Here is a 14677-nt window from a genome sequence, read left to right as displayed (position 1 = left end):
TCAGAATGAACGGAATTGAAAAGTGGATTACCCCTTGTTTTTCCTCACAGAGATTCCAATTCCAGTTCCTTCTATTGGTTTCCTAAGGGATGTGTCTGGGGTTGTAGGCGCGGGTGTGTGTGCATTCGGTGTCGTGCTAAAGTAATAGACATGCAATTGAATCTAACAAATACCGCTTCAAATGGTAAACATTCACATACTCATGCAACCAAACTCCATCCGCAAGAAAAGGGTTAATAATCATGCCTCCCCTTATAACGCTCACCCACAAAAACATCTAACACGAGTTAGCGACTAATCTCGTTTTTACTCACGACTTTAACATGCATTACAAAATATAGACCAAGTTAGATAACAATCAACCGGTTCTTTACAGCTTAAATCCTCTCAAGTCTCTAGTAGAGCCGCTAAGCTGTCGCGACCTACCTCGATCTCTATAAAAAATTATCAAGCGATGGACTAATGGATTGCCAAGCCTCGAAAACAGGCTTTGGCTCGAGCTCTTCCGAGCCCATACCAAGTCCCGAAGGAAAAATCAGATTCGATCTTAGTGTGATCGGGTGGCATATGTATGTATACATGCAAATGGAGTCACTACCGGTTTTTGAGGAAGGTAGACCAGAAACCTTATCGTACGGTCATGAGAAACCGTTCAATTCTACGCAACCAAAGATTAAGGGTCCGGAAATTTGATTACATTAGTATTTCTACTAGAGTCTTTTCAGATTACCGTGAGGTTTGTTTTATTACTTAATATGATCATGCGAGGTTCGATAGAATTTTCCCTCTTGAAAAAAATGTTCTTTCGGTCGCGCTAAGTGTTTATGCAAAATGTTCTTATTGAAGTTCATTTCATGGCATTTTCTAAGTTTATCATCCTATTCTAAAGAAAAGGAAAAGCAACCAAAGCACGAAAGGGATAAAAGAGGGTAAAATCAAAATAAGAAGCTATGCTAAAGCAATAAAGAAAAACCTGCAACTCGTCGGGTATTTGCAAACCAATGGAACCCGAGACATGATCGGGTGCACAACAAATCGGACCAAAATGGGCATCGGTCTTCCTATAGCCAAGATCCAATGGCCCGCTATCTCCGTGAACATCGCCATCGATCGTCAAAATGTCAATCTCATGCATTTGAGCAATTAAACATTCATTTACTCAAAGCAAATAGTTAGCAAAGTTCGGTCAATTAAAGGATAAAACGAGCGTCTCGAATTACACTCTAATTACGGTACTAATTTATCTATTGAGACATGCATTGCCGATCAAATAATTCACCAAAATATTCACATGCAAAATCCAATTGAACTATGCAAATAGAACATGACGAGTAGTCAATAATCAAGCACATAAAGCTTAATCGGATAAAATAGACAAGCAGAGGCATTTTCCCATTAATTCATCTCTTTTTTGAATTTTCTGAACTTTTCCCATTTTTATTTTATTTTATTTTTTATTTTAATTATTCAAAGGGATCCGGGTCGAGTCCAATTACTCGACCCGGGCCGGCCGAACCCAGACCTTCAAGGTCTGGGTCACCAACGTACTGGGCTCAGCCAAATGAGCCGAATCCAGACCAATTAAAGACATCAAATTAGTTCCAAACGCAACATATCAATATACGAGCCCAGTAACAAAACAATTCCACCTAAGTGAAAAGAAATTTACCTGGGCCCAAATTTTTTTCTCACTTGGCTCTTTTTTTTTGGACAATCTCACTTCGCTCTCAAAATGTATATAAGGGGACATGTTTGGACAAGGCTTGTATTTCGTCGTGCTAAATGCTCCCATTTGGCACATTCAACAATTCTTTTTCATTTTGCAAAATTATCGGATCAATTGACCTCCATGGGGATTTTTTTATGCAAGATGCACGTACCAATACATGGATGCACAATCAAAGAAATTTCAGTCAAAGTCTTAATGACCATGATTTCAAATTTGCTTTCAACTCGAAACATTTTTCGATCTACTAGAGTAGTTGGGTAATTAGATTCCAAGTTCATGCATGAATTTTGGAAAGTCATTTTCGAAAAAGAAATTTCAAGGTCTTTTGTGAATCAAAGCTGTGAACTCTTGGGTCTTTTTGGCCTTGAACATTTCCAAAAAGAGGGGCACACTAAAGCTCGATCTTCAAAATTTGTCGTCGCACTTTTACGACACGCCCCCAAAAAATTATGTTCGTAACAATGTGAGAACATGCTTTGAGAACTTAGCCATCCTTTGATTATAGTAAAGCAGCTCCCGAACCAACGTCTCGTAGTTTTTTTTCCCACGGTAGGTTTTTCATATAAAAACGTTTGGTGTATCGCTCTTCTTGTTTCTTATTGCTGCGTATTTACATTTTTTTTTCTCCAAAGAGAATATACGGTCACATATTGTAGGAATCTGACAATTAAAATTGCGCTGCGATTGATTGCGAACCCAACTTAATTTACAACACATTCATTTGCACGTAAGCAGCCCCATTTCCCTTTTTCTTTTAATTACGAGCAAAATCCTATATATGGCGGCTCTCTTCTATTGTTTATTAAACCCGTAATTATCACATTTGAATCGGTCAAGACCAGAAGGTTTAGAATAAATGAAGTGCGTTTCGGTTTTTTCGTCGTGGACATCGATTACTTGCAAACCGATCTCTCCTAGATCGAATTCCACGACAAATAGTCACATCCAGGCTATTGAATTTCCATTTGAAAAAGTTTAGTAACCATTATCATATCTTGCACTATTTTAAAAGCAAAACCAACGGATAGGACTAAGTCCAAGAAAGTAAGGGCCAGAATGCGACTTCCGCATGAGCAACCTGCTTGAACCGTGGACCGCCACGTGGGCTGCCGTCATTGGACTGTCGAAAATCCCTATTGTCACCGCAGCCTCGAAGGGAACTGAAAAAAAAATTTCAGAAAAATGGGAACTAAGAAAACGAATTTAAGGGGGTTGGCCTGGTGGGCTTTCCTTGTTTGATTACATCAATTTGGCCGTGGAGCAGCCATGCTGTCGATGTCGATTGTCTCACATGTTGTTCATACTCATTGCCTCTCCAGACCAATGCCCATATAAAAACTGCTCGCCTTCCTTCTCTGGTTTGGAAGTATATGAAAGTTGCCGCACCAACCATCCCGGGCGGCCTCAAGTCCTTCTTTGTTCTCGTTCCGTGCAGGTTTTTAAACTACTCCCCGTAACGAAAATCTGCTCCTTCGTCAGCTTCTTCTTCTCCTCCTAAAGGAAAAAGGGATGGTTGATTCCTTCGACGAGGAGTGCGATTACTTGTTCAAGGCCGTCTTGACCGGCGATTCCGCTGTCGGGAAATCGAACCTCCTGTCGAGATTCGCCAGGGACGAGTTCCAGTTGGATTCGAAACCCACCATAGGAGTGGAGTTCGCATACAGGAACGTCAAAGTCGGGGAGAAGCTCATCAAAGCCCAGATATGGGACACTGCAGGGCAGGAAAGGTAAAAGCACCTCTGTTTTCTGGGTCTCTGTTTTTTATGTCTTGTTCTCTTCCTGGTTTGAAGATGGTCCTGATTCGTTCTGGTCATAGTATTTCTCGAGATCGTCAACTGGGAATTGTCACTTCTCGAGGCCAAGTTTTTTCCTGAAGAGAAGTACGAGGCATCAGATACCCAATCGACTCTCTTTTCCCTTAAGCAGATAGAAGTCATGTAGACATGTCCTGTGCATATTTTTCATGGCTGATTTCGTCGCCTTGCATGGTTTTTTAAGCTGCCTTTCTTGAGGTTCTTGAATTCATCTTGATAATTTTTAGGGCGATCAGTTGTTTCTGAAAGATGATGGTTCTGCAGTTTTCAGAACTTCATCTGATAAACAGGAACGAAACCAAAGAAGAGGGCACTCTGTCTCTACTGCTCGTCCGTGATTGGTGTCAATCCGTGAACCATCTTGAACAAATCATGCCACTAGGGTTCTTATGCAAAGCAAGGAAAAAAAAATCAAAAAGATGATCCACTAAGGTGGGACCCGGTGCGACCAAGAAGCATGCCCACTTATGACCTCACAACCTTTTAGATCGCGCAGACTATGATTGGGATTTGCATTTAGAAAAGCAGTTCCTAAGGGCAAAAAAATGCCACCAAATGCAACGCTTTATGATTCAAAGCTCAAATAGACAAGGTAGTTCAATACGTGTCTAATTAGAACAGTTAATGCACTCCTTTGTCTGCTTTTGCATTCATGGGAACTTTTCTCTCCCACCACTTATGAGTTCCCCATTGCCCAAAAAAGCAAAACGAAACAAGTTGAGAGGTGGGTTTGGAGGATGAGATCAGAAAGAACAGAAACAGAGCGAAAGGGAGTTTTTCGTTAGGCATGGTCGCAATGAGGATGAGCCATGATTGGTGCACTCCTACAATCCTGTCATGCTTCCTTTGGATTGAAGCAAGAACTGGTCTGGCAGAGAATAGAATAATGTCCCACACCGACCCCCCAAATCAGGGTCTTGGGTCGGGTTGGCCTTTGTAGGATGACCCAGTAGAGCAATCCCCGAGGGACCCAACTCCTAATAGGGGTGTGCAACCGCATCGGGTAGAACCGGGAACTGGACCGGACCGCCCGAATAACCGGCCTGGCTTTCGGTTCCAATAAGAACACGTTCGGTTCTCGGTTTCAAATTTCTGGAAACAGTTTGAACAAGATCCGGTTCCAAGTGAAGACCCTCTTGAGAACCGGACCAGTTTTAAAACCTGTTCTTAGCTACAGTAAAAATAACATAATTTTTCTAAGTTGAGCCTAACTCTGCCCCGCCTCATTTGTTTCTTCTCCATTCTTCGCCTCGCTCTATATTCTTTTGAACTATTTATTATTTATAATTGTCATTTCTTTCTTCTCCATTCTTTGTTGCCTCTCTCTATCCTTTTGAACTATTTATTGTTTATAATTGTATGTGATTACGTGTTTGAACTTTTCATCATTTATAATTATATGTGACCCGTGCTTGGCGAGTGGGGATTTATGTTTATCATCTTTTACTTCGGGTCATTTTATTGCTCATATTATTATGCTGTAAAAAATGAAATCAAAAAAAGAAAAAAAAAAGGTTCCGGGGTAGACCCGGAAATCGGACCGGAAAAATAATGTAGGTTCTAGAACTGGTTCCAGAAAAATATGAGTTCCAAAACTTGAGAATCGATTATAACAGGTATGTTTCAGATTTCAGGTTTGGAACTAGTCACCCCTAACTCATAGTACTTATACCTGATTGATTGGCGGGTCGGTCCAAGGAAAGTACTTCTTTGCCTAGATCCGTCAATTTGAACTCTTGGATTAATCCTTCCTTCATAGCAGCAGATGAATGGAAATTGACTGACCCGGCAATGAAAACTTCTCAATGCAGATTTCGAGCCATCACCAGTTCATACTATCGTGGGGCGCTGGGAGCGCTGCTGGTGTACGACATCACGCGCCGAGCGACTTTCGAGAACGTGAAGAAATGGCTGCGCGAGCTCAGAGACTTCGGGAATCCCGACATGGTGGTGGTCCTCGTCGGGAATAAGTCCGATCTGAGCAGCTCTAGAGAAGTGGACCTGGCAGAAGGGAAGAGCTTCGCAGAGGCAGAGGATCTGTGCTTCATGGAGACTTCTGCTCTGGAGAATCTGAACGTTGAAGAAGCGTTCCTGGAGATGATCACCAAAATCCATGAGATCACTAGCCAGAAGAGCTTAGAAGCCAAGAGCAACGAAGTCACCAGTAGCCTCCAGGGTCCTAAGCAGATCATTCAGATTGATGAGGTCACTGCTACTAAAAAATCATCCTGTTGTTCAACTTAATCCCAACCATTATTTTTTTTTTTACGAGTCAGTACCAAATTTATAATTGTCTACTGACCATATCTTGAATTTTTTTTTTTCGGAATGTGGGTCCATTCAGCTTCCTTGTTGTGACTTACTGTTCCTCTGTTTTTACACCTTCCCTTCATTTTTGATGTACTGATTCAGATGAGAAATGAATGAAACGTTGTTCTGTAGATGGCTACGCAGAAGGTGACTCCAGGATCTGATATTGCTAACAATTTAACCCATCGAAAGCCTAAGCGCTGGGTAAACGGGGCGAGTACGCCATCGCCCTGCCTCAAATAATCGGGGTACAGAATTCGACATTTATCAAACTAGAGAGAGAGAGAGAGAGAGAGAGAGACTAGGATTGGAGAATAGATTTACCACCAATATCACCGAGAATGATCATTATCTTGAAACATCAGGAAACAAGTCAAGGACCCAAAAGCTTCTTAAGAGCAGCTATTCCTTGGCAGTGCATTCCGAAAAGAACCAGACCAAAAATGAATATATGCCAAGTACATTGCTCCTAATGTGTATGATGTCAGGTCAGAGATGTGATATCTCAAGCAGGTGCAATAGAGACTTTATCGACCTCGACAATGTATTCTAAGGTCGAAGACGGAGGAATCTGGACCCCCGTCCCCAAATCGGCGCCCTCCTCTCCATATCCTAAACTTGGAGGAACTATTACTCTTCTCTTACCTCCCGCCTTCATCGACGTCAAGACGTACTCTATCCCTTCGCACACTCCTTTACTGTATGGCCTCGACCCCATCACTAATGCCAGCGGCTTCTTATCGCCCTCAAATGTGTCGACAAAAACTTTGCCACTTCCTTGTATTTCCCCCTTGAGATCAATCACAACCAAGTCCCCTGGCCTTGGCAATGCGCCGCCACCAACTCGAAGTTCATAGTACCTAATTTGTTTGCAGGTATGAAGAAGCGATCAACTCATGGCAGCCCTCAGGCTTCAAAATTACAGAGCACGAGGCGTACCTTAGCCCATTAGGCAAAACCACTTCTTCTTCCTTCTCGACGTTCCTGTACAATGACAGCTGCATCAGCTGTTTCAGACAAAGTAAGGCAGAGAACTGGGCTCCCAAAATACTGTTTTATCATTTCACAGCCAGCGGTTCACAGTATGAATTGACGATTCCAAAATCGAAACTTTATTGAAACGCCTGTAGCATAAAAAATCACACACTTCTGTCTTTCTCATTGCCTGGAGATAGAAGCTTAGTTAGGAGTTTGCGTGGTGATGCAAAAACTTTTGGCCCACTGACAGTGGCAATGTTCTGACAGTGGCAATGTTCAAGAATCAAGAACAAGATCATACCCACTTGGCCACACTTTCGTCTTTCGCCGGTTGTGAAGTTAACTTTAAATGCGGCTAAAGAAAGGATGGTTTCACTTCAAGTAATGGCAGATTTACTGATAAAGTTCGCCACGTATACTAATTTTGCACTAGCTATTCTCATCGCCATGGAAGAAACAAGCTGCGAATCCAAAAACGCATTTGTAGCTTCGAAGCATTAACGGGTAAAATTCAGGAACTGATCACCGCCACAAACCTCGTACTGGCTTCCTGCTCCGAAACTTCGAGGCGCGTCTTGATCTGCTCGGAGACGACGCCCACGGCCAAGAACGCCGCCCAAGCGAGGCCCGCGCCGAGCCCGAACCGCCGGGTCAGGGAGCTCGCGATCCAGTCCGTCGACTCGGCCGTCGTCCTCTGCTTCTTCTGAGGTTTGACGGAAGCCGGCTGGGGCTGCTGCGGCGAGGCGGCGCTCAGCTGCTGAGGAGGGGGCGGCGACGGCGGCTGCGGTGGCGGATTTGGCGGCGGCTGCGGAGGAGGATTCTGTGGGGATGGTGAAGAGGAAGAGAAGTTCAGAGTCCTGGTGATGGGGCGGGAGAGAAACGGAGGAGAGCTAAAGAAAGTGGCCATTCTTGATTTTCTTCCCTCGTCTGCTGTCGAGTGAGGCTACAAGAAATCTTCGGCCTTTCGATGTTTTTGATGATTGAATGTTTGTGACGAAGGACGAGGAGGTAAAATTGGAGGGGCCCATCTTATCCACAATTCAATTGGTGAGGGGGAGACATGTTCTCTTTCTTCTTCTTCTTCTTCTTTCTTTCCACCGTTAAAATGGACAATCGTTTTGCACCATTTTCAGGATATACCATAGTTAATTTCAAAAGAAACAGATCTCAATTTATAATACTTTTACCGTTCGAAAAATATAGTCTCAACCCTACTCTTTTACCTGCCAAAAGTAAATAAAGAAAATATTCTTTCTTTGGTGCTTGCTTAGTTCATGCAAACTGCATGGACTGTTGAATCTGCTTCGAAAGCCTCCCTTCAAATTTTTGTTAAGTTTGGCCTCTTATGGGTGGCCTACAAATTGAATTCTTCTCATCTCCATCTTCCTTACGAAAACGAATGCCGAATATATATTTGGACTCTACTAAATAGTGAATGTGTGATACCCGTGATCGTGGCCGATACGTCTAGTCATGGGATTTTCTAAAAAGGCTTGGAGATGCCATTATTGAGCTTGCAAGCTCCAACCAAAAAAGCCCTTTATCGAATCACGGGATTGAGCTGATGGGTTGTCGTCTTCGACTCAACTCCCCACTACTTCTCCGTACTCCTGATCATCCACCATATTCTGTGTTAATGAAATTGCATCATACCTTTTCCATGTAGATTCTAGATATTCGAGCTTAGTTTTAGCTAGCAACGTATAGATTTTTAGTGAAATTTCTGTTCTGGGGTTGGTCTGGCTTAATGCAAGACAATTTGATTGATTTGTTCATCAGAAGACCAAAATGGGATGCTTGCCCGATGATTCACCAAGCTATTGAAGCATTGAAGGAGGAAGGGGTTCAACAGAGCAATCCGTCTCTTCACACATCAGATCACAAAACCATGAACTCACATTCAGTCACAAGGCCTTCCCTCTCTCACCATCTCGGGAAATTAACCGATCAAGGGCAGCTTCTTGCATCTCCTCAGTGCACCTGTACTCTCTCCCAAACCAGCACATTCCTCGGCCAGGTCGAGAAGACCAACGCGAGCAGACGCAAGAACCGGTCTTGCATCCGTCTTGCGATCGCCAAAACGACGGCAAGAAAAGAAGAAGCGGCTTCAACATCAGCAGACGTGAGGGAAGCCCATCTGGCGTCGCGATCGGCCTGTGAAGCCGAGGCAAGAAGATCTGAAGGGGAAAATGCAGGAACGTCAATGACAACGGGCACTCGACCCGATAGTCGTACGAAAACCAGATCGACTGGCGCAAGTGAACAAGATGAAGGGTGGAGGAATTGACGATCATAGGAAATCCAACGTCAACGCGGGCTTTTAATCTGGGCTGTTGGTCGCAAGTTCTAGTAGTCCACACTAGCGGGCATTAAATTCATATGATCCATATTATCTCTCAGTTTGACTATTTTAGTTTCTGTCCATCAGACAGTTTGACTTGTACGCTAGCGGAGTTCTTGGGTTGTTGGTGATGATTTTGACGGTAATCAATTCGGAGTCATAAATGTTTATTGCAGGTTTGAGGGTCTCAGCCTTCATCACTGGTGTAGTTTTTCACTATGAGCGATCACTGTCTTGCTTATCTTCTAAACGAGGATGATCTGCTAATCAAATGATCATGCCCACCTTCATCCTTGAGTAGGGAAAGCTCTCTCCTTTCATCAGTGGTGCGAGTCAAGGCACCGGGGGCGATTTCGGAACATCATAAAAGGACAGCACACGCTCCCTCCACGTCACACTCTCTCTCTCTGACTCAGAGCACATATCTTCAATAACGTCGCGACAGCTCGCTCGAGATCGGAGTAGCAGGTCAAGTGCTGGTGATCCACAATTCGTGTTCACTCTAAATGGGGAGCAACAATTTCGTGGACGGTGTTCGTCGCTGGTTCCATCGTCGCTCGTCCACGACTGTCCCAAACAACCAGCACAACCATCCCGACCAAAATAGCGGCAACGGTTACCGCAACTCCCGTTGTGGGAAGCGTCACGTGTCCTTGAGCGAATCTCACGCTCGATCCCCGAACGGTGGGGGCGACGCTAGCGAAAGCCGGGAACAAAAGGGGAATCTCGCGATCGTTGGGGATTTTGGCATCTCCGGACTGTCTCTGATCAAAGTTCATAAACGGACCCACTTCAATATGGCTGCCGATTCTCAGAAAAAGGTTCCGGATTGACCATTCTCTTTGCGACCCTTTGTTAATCTGATCTGCATTATCCTTCCATCCACCATTTTCCTTGCGTTCTGCTCGTTTCGAGTGATCTTTGTTTAGTCTTTGATGTTCTTTTGGTGATTGAATGGCGGATTGGGGGGAAGAAGAAAGATTTGCAGATAATGCTTCCTTTTGAACTTGCTGCCACATGCATTTGCAGGGAAACTAGAGGGAAGGATTGGGAATAGTTTGAACTTTTACTGGTTCAATGTCTGTCACTGTTATTTGGCGGATTAGTTTTATCAATTTGTATGAAGAGAATACACCCCCCATGTCTGCGCTAGATGGAGTGACTTTTACAGGTTCTTTCTTTATTCATTGTTCATTGGCCGGACAACACGGTATCGTTGTCACATCAGCAATTCAGCATCCTTTTAATCCCAGTACGTCTTTGATTGTGAGCTAATGTTGGAGAATTGACAAATTTTCATGGTGCGGCTGCTGGCCAAACTGAATCCGATAGAATGATTTGTGTATTTCCCCTGCATTCCTCTATTCATCGTAGATTAGGTGATGACAGGTAATTTATGCAGGGAACTCCTGAAGCAGATTTTTTTACGGAGTACGGTGAAGCTAGTCAATATCAAATTCAAGAAGTTATTGGGAAAGGAAGCTATGGTGTGGTTGGTTCTGCTACCGATACCCACACTGGAGAAAGAGTCGCAATTAAGAAAATCAATGATGTTTTTGAGCACGTTTCTGATGCCACTCGCATTCTCAGAGAAATAAAGCTCCTTCGGCTGCTTCGTCATCCAGATGTTGTGGAAATCAAGCATATCATGCTTCCTCCCTCACGGCGGGAATTCAGGGACATATATGTTATATTCGAGCTGATGGAATCAGATCTTCACCAAGTTATTAAGGCGAATGATGATCTTACCCCTGAGCACTATCAGTTTTTCTTGTACCAGCTTCTTCGTGGTCTAAAATATATTCATGCCGGTTGGTAAATTTTCACAAGTTCTTTTCGCTTTAATGCCCTCACCAGGAACTTACCGTTGTCAATTGATCCTTTGCAGCTAATGTTTTCCATAGAGATTTAAAACCGAAAAATATTCTTGCTAATGCTGATTGTAAATTAAAGATCTGCGATTTTGGGCTTGCCCGTGTATCCTTCAACGACGCTCCATCAGCTATATTCTGGACCGTTAAGTATCTTCCTGCAGATCTCCCACCATGAACTCTGATTCTTTGACTATCTCATCCACAATGGTATATCCCAGCTAAACTTATGTTTTGTTACAGGATTATGTTGCAACTCGGTGGTATCGAGCTCCGGAACTCTGTGGTTCTTTCTTCTCCAAAGTAAGCTGGATTATACGAAAATTATCTCTAGTTTTTGTTGGTGGCAGAAGCAACATGGACCTCTTCCCCAATTACTGTTGAATGCTCTCATCATGGATAATTTTCTGGCTTTCATGTCCATCCTCCTGTTTGTTCAATGTATTTTTTGCTGGACATTTACTGCATGATAGCTGTGACTTACCCCCACTATATTTTGAGCCATAATGCAGAGAGTAAGAGTATTGATCCTCTCTCATTTGGTGGGGGATGCACATAGGTGAAAGCATGCAGAGTCAGTTACTTTGTGCAAAGGCTGTTTCACTTTCAAAGATTTCTTTGTTCTCTCTAACCCTGCAAAAGAGGGTAAATATTTTTCATTGGAGCTGTTCTCTCTTTGTATGAGCGCAGTGCAGTTGCCTCCACTGAACTTTTGTTGGTACACTATCCCCAATTAGGTTATGCAAACTACCATTTGTTGCAAAAGAGTTAAAGACAAACTTTTTGGCTTTTATGAGAAGCAAATTTTCTAGTCCTGCTTGACGTTTCCTAAAAAAAAAAAAAAATCTTCTAGTCCTGTCTTGCAGTAGACAGACAACATGCCCACACATTTTGTGTTTTACTCACCCCACACGTTTGTTTCCTCTAAAGACAATCAAATTTTGGTTTTTGTGTCTTCTTTATTGTCCTATGCTTATTGTCATAATTCCTCTCTTTTATGTATCTCGCTGTGTCCAGTGATGTTTGAAGAGTTTTAATTCTGACATTGACATTGAGGGGGCATTTCTCTAGCCCAGTTCATGTATGTATAGATTATTGGAGTAATAAAAGAGGCTGTAACGGACATTGCACCTGCCTGTATGCACAGTTATTGCATGTTCTCATTCGTATTAGTGAGCTTTTACAATCTTGTGAAGTGTGCCTGGGAATTTTTATGGAAGTCAGCTGAGTTGAGTGACATTTTCTGAAAAGATGCCATGCTAGTAGTTTCGGCTTACATGTGCTGATAGAATCCACTTTACCTTCTAATTTTCAGTATACCCCGGCGATTGATATTTGGAGCATAGGATGCATATTTGCGGAAATGCTCACAGGAAAACCGCTATTTCCGGGGAAAAATGTGGTGCATCAACTGGATCTGATGACTGATTTGCTTGGCACTCCTCCTCCTGAAGCCATTGCAAGGGTTAGTTGCTATTTATGATGATCATCTGTCAACTTTGTAATTTGATTATTATAACACGTTAATTGTATCCAAACATGCACAAATACCCATACATGAGCAAGTATGCAGTATGCATACCACAATTCAGCACACATCACAGTCCTACTATTCGTTTACTGAGTTTACCATTTTGTTCTAATGGTATTCTCTTTCCCTGAAATAACTTTTTCTGCAATTGGCAGATTCGGAATGAAAAGGCTAGAAGGTACCTTAGTAACATGCGGAAGAAACAACCTGTTCCTTTCAAACAAAAGTTCCCTAATGCAGATCCACTGGCTCTTCGCCTGCTGGAGCGCCTTCTTGCATTTGACCCTAAAGATCGTCCGACTGCTGAAGAGGTTGTGGAAATATGAAGTTACATATCCATATAATTCCCCTGAAAAGTTACAAGTCTCTATTTTTGAGTATATGTGCTCATGGTATGAGTAATACCTATGTCTACAGGGACTAGCTGATCCTTATTTTCATGGTTTGGCCAATTTGGATCGTGAACCATCCGCTCAACCCATCTCAAAACTTGAGTTTGAGTTCGAGAGAAGAAAACTGACGAAAGATGATGTCAGAGAGTTAATTTACCGTGAGGTACTAATCTTAAAAATAGTTGTGTCCTCGCATCGTATAGCTTTTGTTACTATTGCTAACTATCTGTTATTTTGATTTGTACAGATATTAGAGTATCATCCTCAGATGCTCCAGGAGTATCTTCGTGGAGGAGATCAAATAAGCTTCATGTACCCAAGGTCTGCCAGATATCTTAACTATTTGAACTTGCAAATATTTTAGGATCTTCAAGATAGAGAGAGAAGAAAAAGTAAAGACTACACCTTTACTCAATGACTTGATAGAAAGAGTACATAAGATGGCTCTGTTTATAGAGCATGAGACTTCCATAACCCTAATTATCTCATTTATGACACCTACTAACTAGGTCCTAAAACCCCTAAATATACCTGAACCGAACCCAAATCTCTGTTTAGAGAAGAGCTTACAGGGATTGTGTGGTACCAATTACTTGCCAACTTGTTTGCACTTTCTGGATACTCTACATACTTCTCATTACAACTTTGATCATGATGAATGCTTTTATTAGAAAGAAAAAGAAGGGAGGTAGAATGGCTTTTCAACCTGTAAATCTGAGTGAAGTTTCATAGAAGAAAACATTCGATAATTCCTGATTGATTGTATCACATGAACTGATGAGTTTGTTCACAGGACATTGAAAAGTTTGCTGTATTTCTGGTATCGTTAAAAATGTTTAAAACACGTTCTCCGGGTAATGGGTGAAGTGTCATCAATCTCTTTGCTTTTTCTCAGTGGTGTTGATCGATTCAAGCGACAGTTTGCCCATCTGGAGGAGCACTACGGTAAAGGCGAAAGAAGCATGCCAATCCTAAGGCAAAATGCTTCATTGCCGAGGTATGTTCAGATTTTGTATAAGCTATGATGTTTCTAGATGTAAGAGTCAGAACGCATGTCTTGGCATTGTGCTTTAAATCCATTTGTGCACGTTATTTACTGTGGCATGGTTTCCTTTAGGGAGAGAGTTTGCGAACCTAACAATGATGGCGAGAATCCAGGTGCCTCTGTTGCCACCAGCCCTTCAAAGGCAGCGCAGCAGTCTAATAATTTGGGAAATCCAAATTCCGATGCGCAACATGATCCCAACCAACCAAATAGTACACGTTGCTTATTGAAGAGTGCCAGCATCAGTGCTTCCAAGTGCATTGGCGTTCAGGGAAGAGAAACCGAGGTGTGTGTTACTTCAATTTGATTCATTCTATGCATTTTGACAAGTGTTAATATTTTTCGGTTGGACAATGATGAGGGTTTGCTGTGCCGTCTTTAGTAGAAATGTAAAATAAAATTCAGAGCGCGAGAGCAGTGCGATGGAATTTTTCTTTTTTCTCTCCTGTTTTTCAGAACCTTTTTGAACTGACATTTATACGTCTTTGTTTCTTAATTTGTTAAGATAATTATTACCCTACCTTAATCGATTTCTTTGACACTTTCATGGCTCATCAGTTTGCTTTAGTAATTCAAGGACTCAAATCTTGCCCCATTTCTTGTTGGATTTTTTTTTTTGCAAGTACTTTTCAGATACGCCGTGGCTGTACTCCAGCAACTAACCTA

The 14677-nt window shown here is 42.5% G+C and overlaps 3 protein-coding genes across 6 annotated transcripts in view; 2 read left to right on the top strand and 1 right to left on the bottom strand.

The window, feature by feature from the left end:
* Nucleotides 1–2962: 2962 nt before the first annotated feature.
* On the top strand, nt 2963–14451 carry LOC115729546 (ras-related protein RABA6a-like). 2 transcript variants are annotated; one of them, XM_048282291.1, is made up of 3 exons: nt 2963–3456; nt 5355–5800; nt 14436–14451. In XM_048282291.1, exons 1-2 carry the CDS (start codon nt 3239–3241, stop codon nt 5785–5787), a joined length of 651 nt encoding a protein of 216 aa, XP_048138248.1. In that variant the 5' UTR covers nt 2963–3238; the 3' UTR covers nt 5788–5800; nt 14436–14451. The 2 variants fall into 2 exon arrangements, with proteins under 2 accessions (XP_048138248.1, XP_030516021.2); XM_030660161.2 differs by lacking the exon at nt 14436–14451 and having other exon boundaries at nt 2964–3456; nt 5355–5984.
* On the bottom strand, nt 6160–7815 carry LOC115729545 (peptidyl-prolyl cis-trans isomerase FKBP17-2, chloroplastic). The gene is made up of 3 exons (XM_030660160.2): nt 7368–7815; nt 6793–6837; nt 6160–6713 (listed from the first exon to the last, which is right to left on the bottom strand). The coding sequence occupies exons 1-3, from the start codon at nt 7736–7738 to the stop codon at nt 6359–6361; spliced, it is 771 nt and encodes a 256-aa protein (XP_030516020.2). The 5' UTR covers nt 7739–7815; the 3' UTR covers nt 6160–6358.
* Nucleotides 9460–14677, top strand: part of LOC115729544 (mitogen-activated protein kinase 9-like) — a 37885-nt gene continuing 32667 nt past the window's right edge. For 2 of the 3 annotated variants that reach the window (XR_007199210.1, XM_048282290.1), the window contains exons 1-10: nt 9461–9993; nt 10575–10983; nt 11061–11188; nt 11287–11346; nt 12359–12508; nt 12730–12885; nt 12992–13129; nt 13214–13287; nt 13862–13963; nt 14084–14297. Coding sequence is in view for 1 of the 3 variants with exons in the window: in XM_048282290.1 (XP_048138247.1) it covers nt 9679–9993; nt 10575–10983; nt 11061–11188; nt 11287–11346; nt 12359–12508; nt 12730–12885; nt 12992–13129; nt 13214–13287; nt 13862–13963; nt 14084–14297 (1746 nt within the window). In the remaining 2 variants the exon portion in view is untranslated. Of the gene's footprint in view, nt 9994–10574; nt 10984–11060; nt 11189–11286; nt 11347–12358; nt 12509–12729; nt 12886–12991; nt 13130–13213; nt 13288–13861; nt 13964–14083; nt 14298–14677 lie in introns of all 3 variants that reach the window. The other variant, XR_007199211.1, reaches the window with a different exon arrangement.

Source organism: Rhodamnia argentea, chromosome 7 (assembly GCF_020921035.1).
Source record: "Rhodamnia argentea isolate NSW1041297 chromosome 7, ASM2092103v1, whole genome shotgun sequence".
Lineage (NCBI taxonomy): Eukaryota > Viridiplantae > Streptophyta > Magnoliopsida > Myrtales > Myrtaceae > Rhodamnia > Rhodamnia argentea.
Note: the sequence above shows the minus strand (reverse complement) of the source record. Positions and strands in the feature narration are given on the sequence as shown.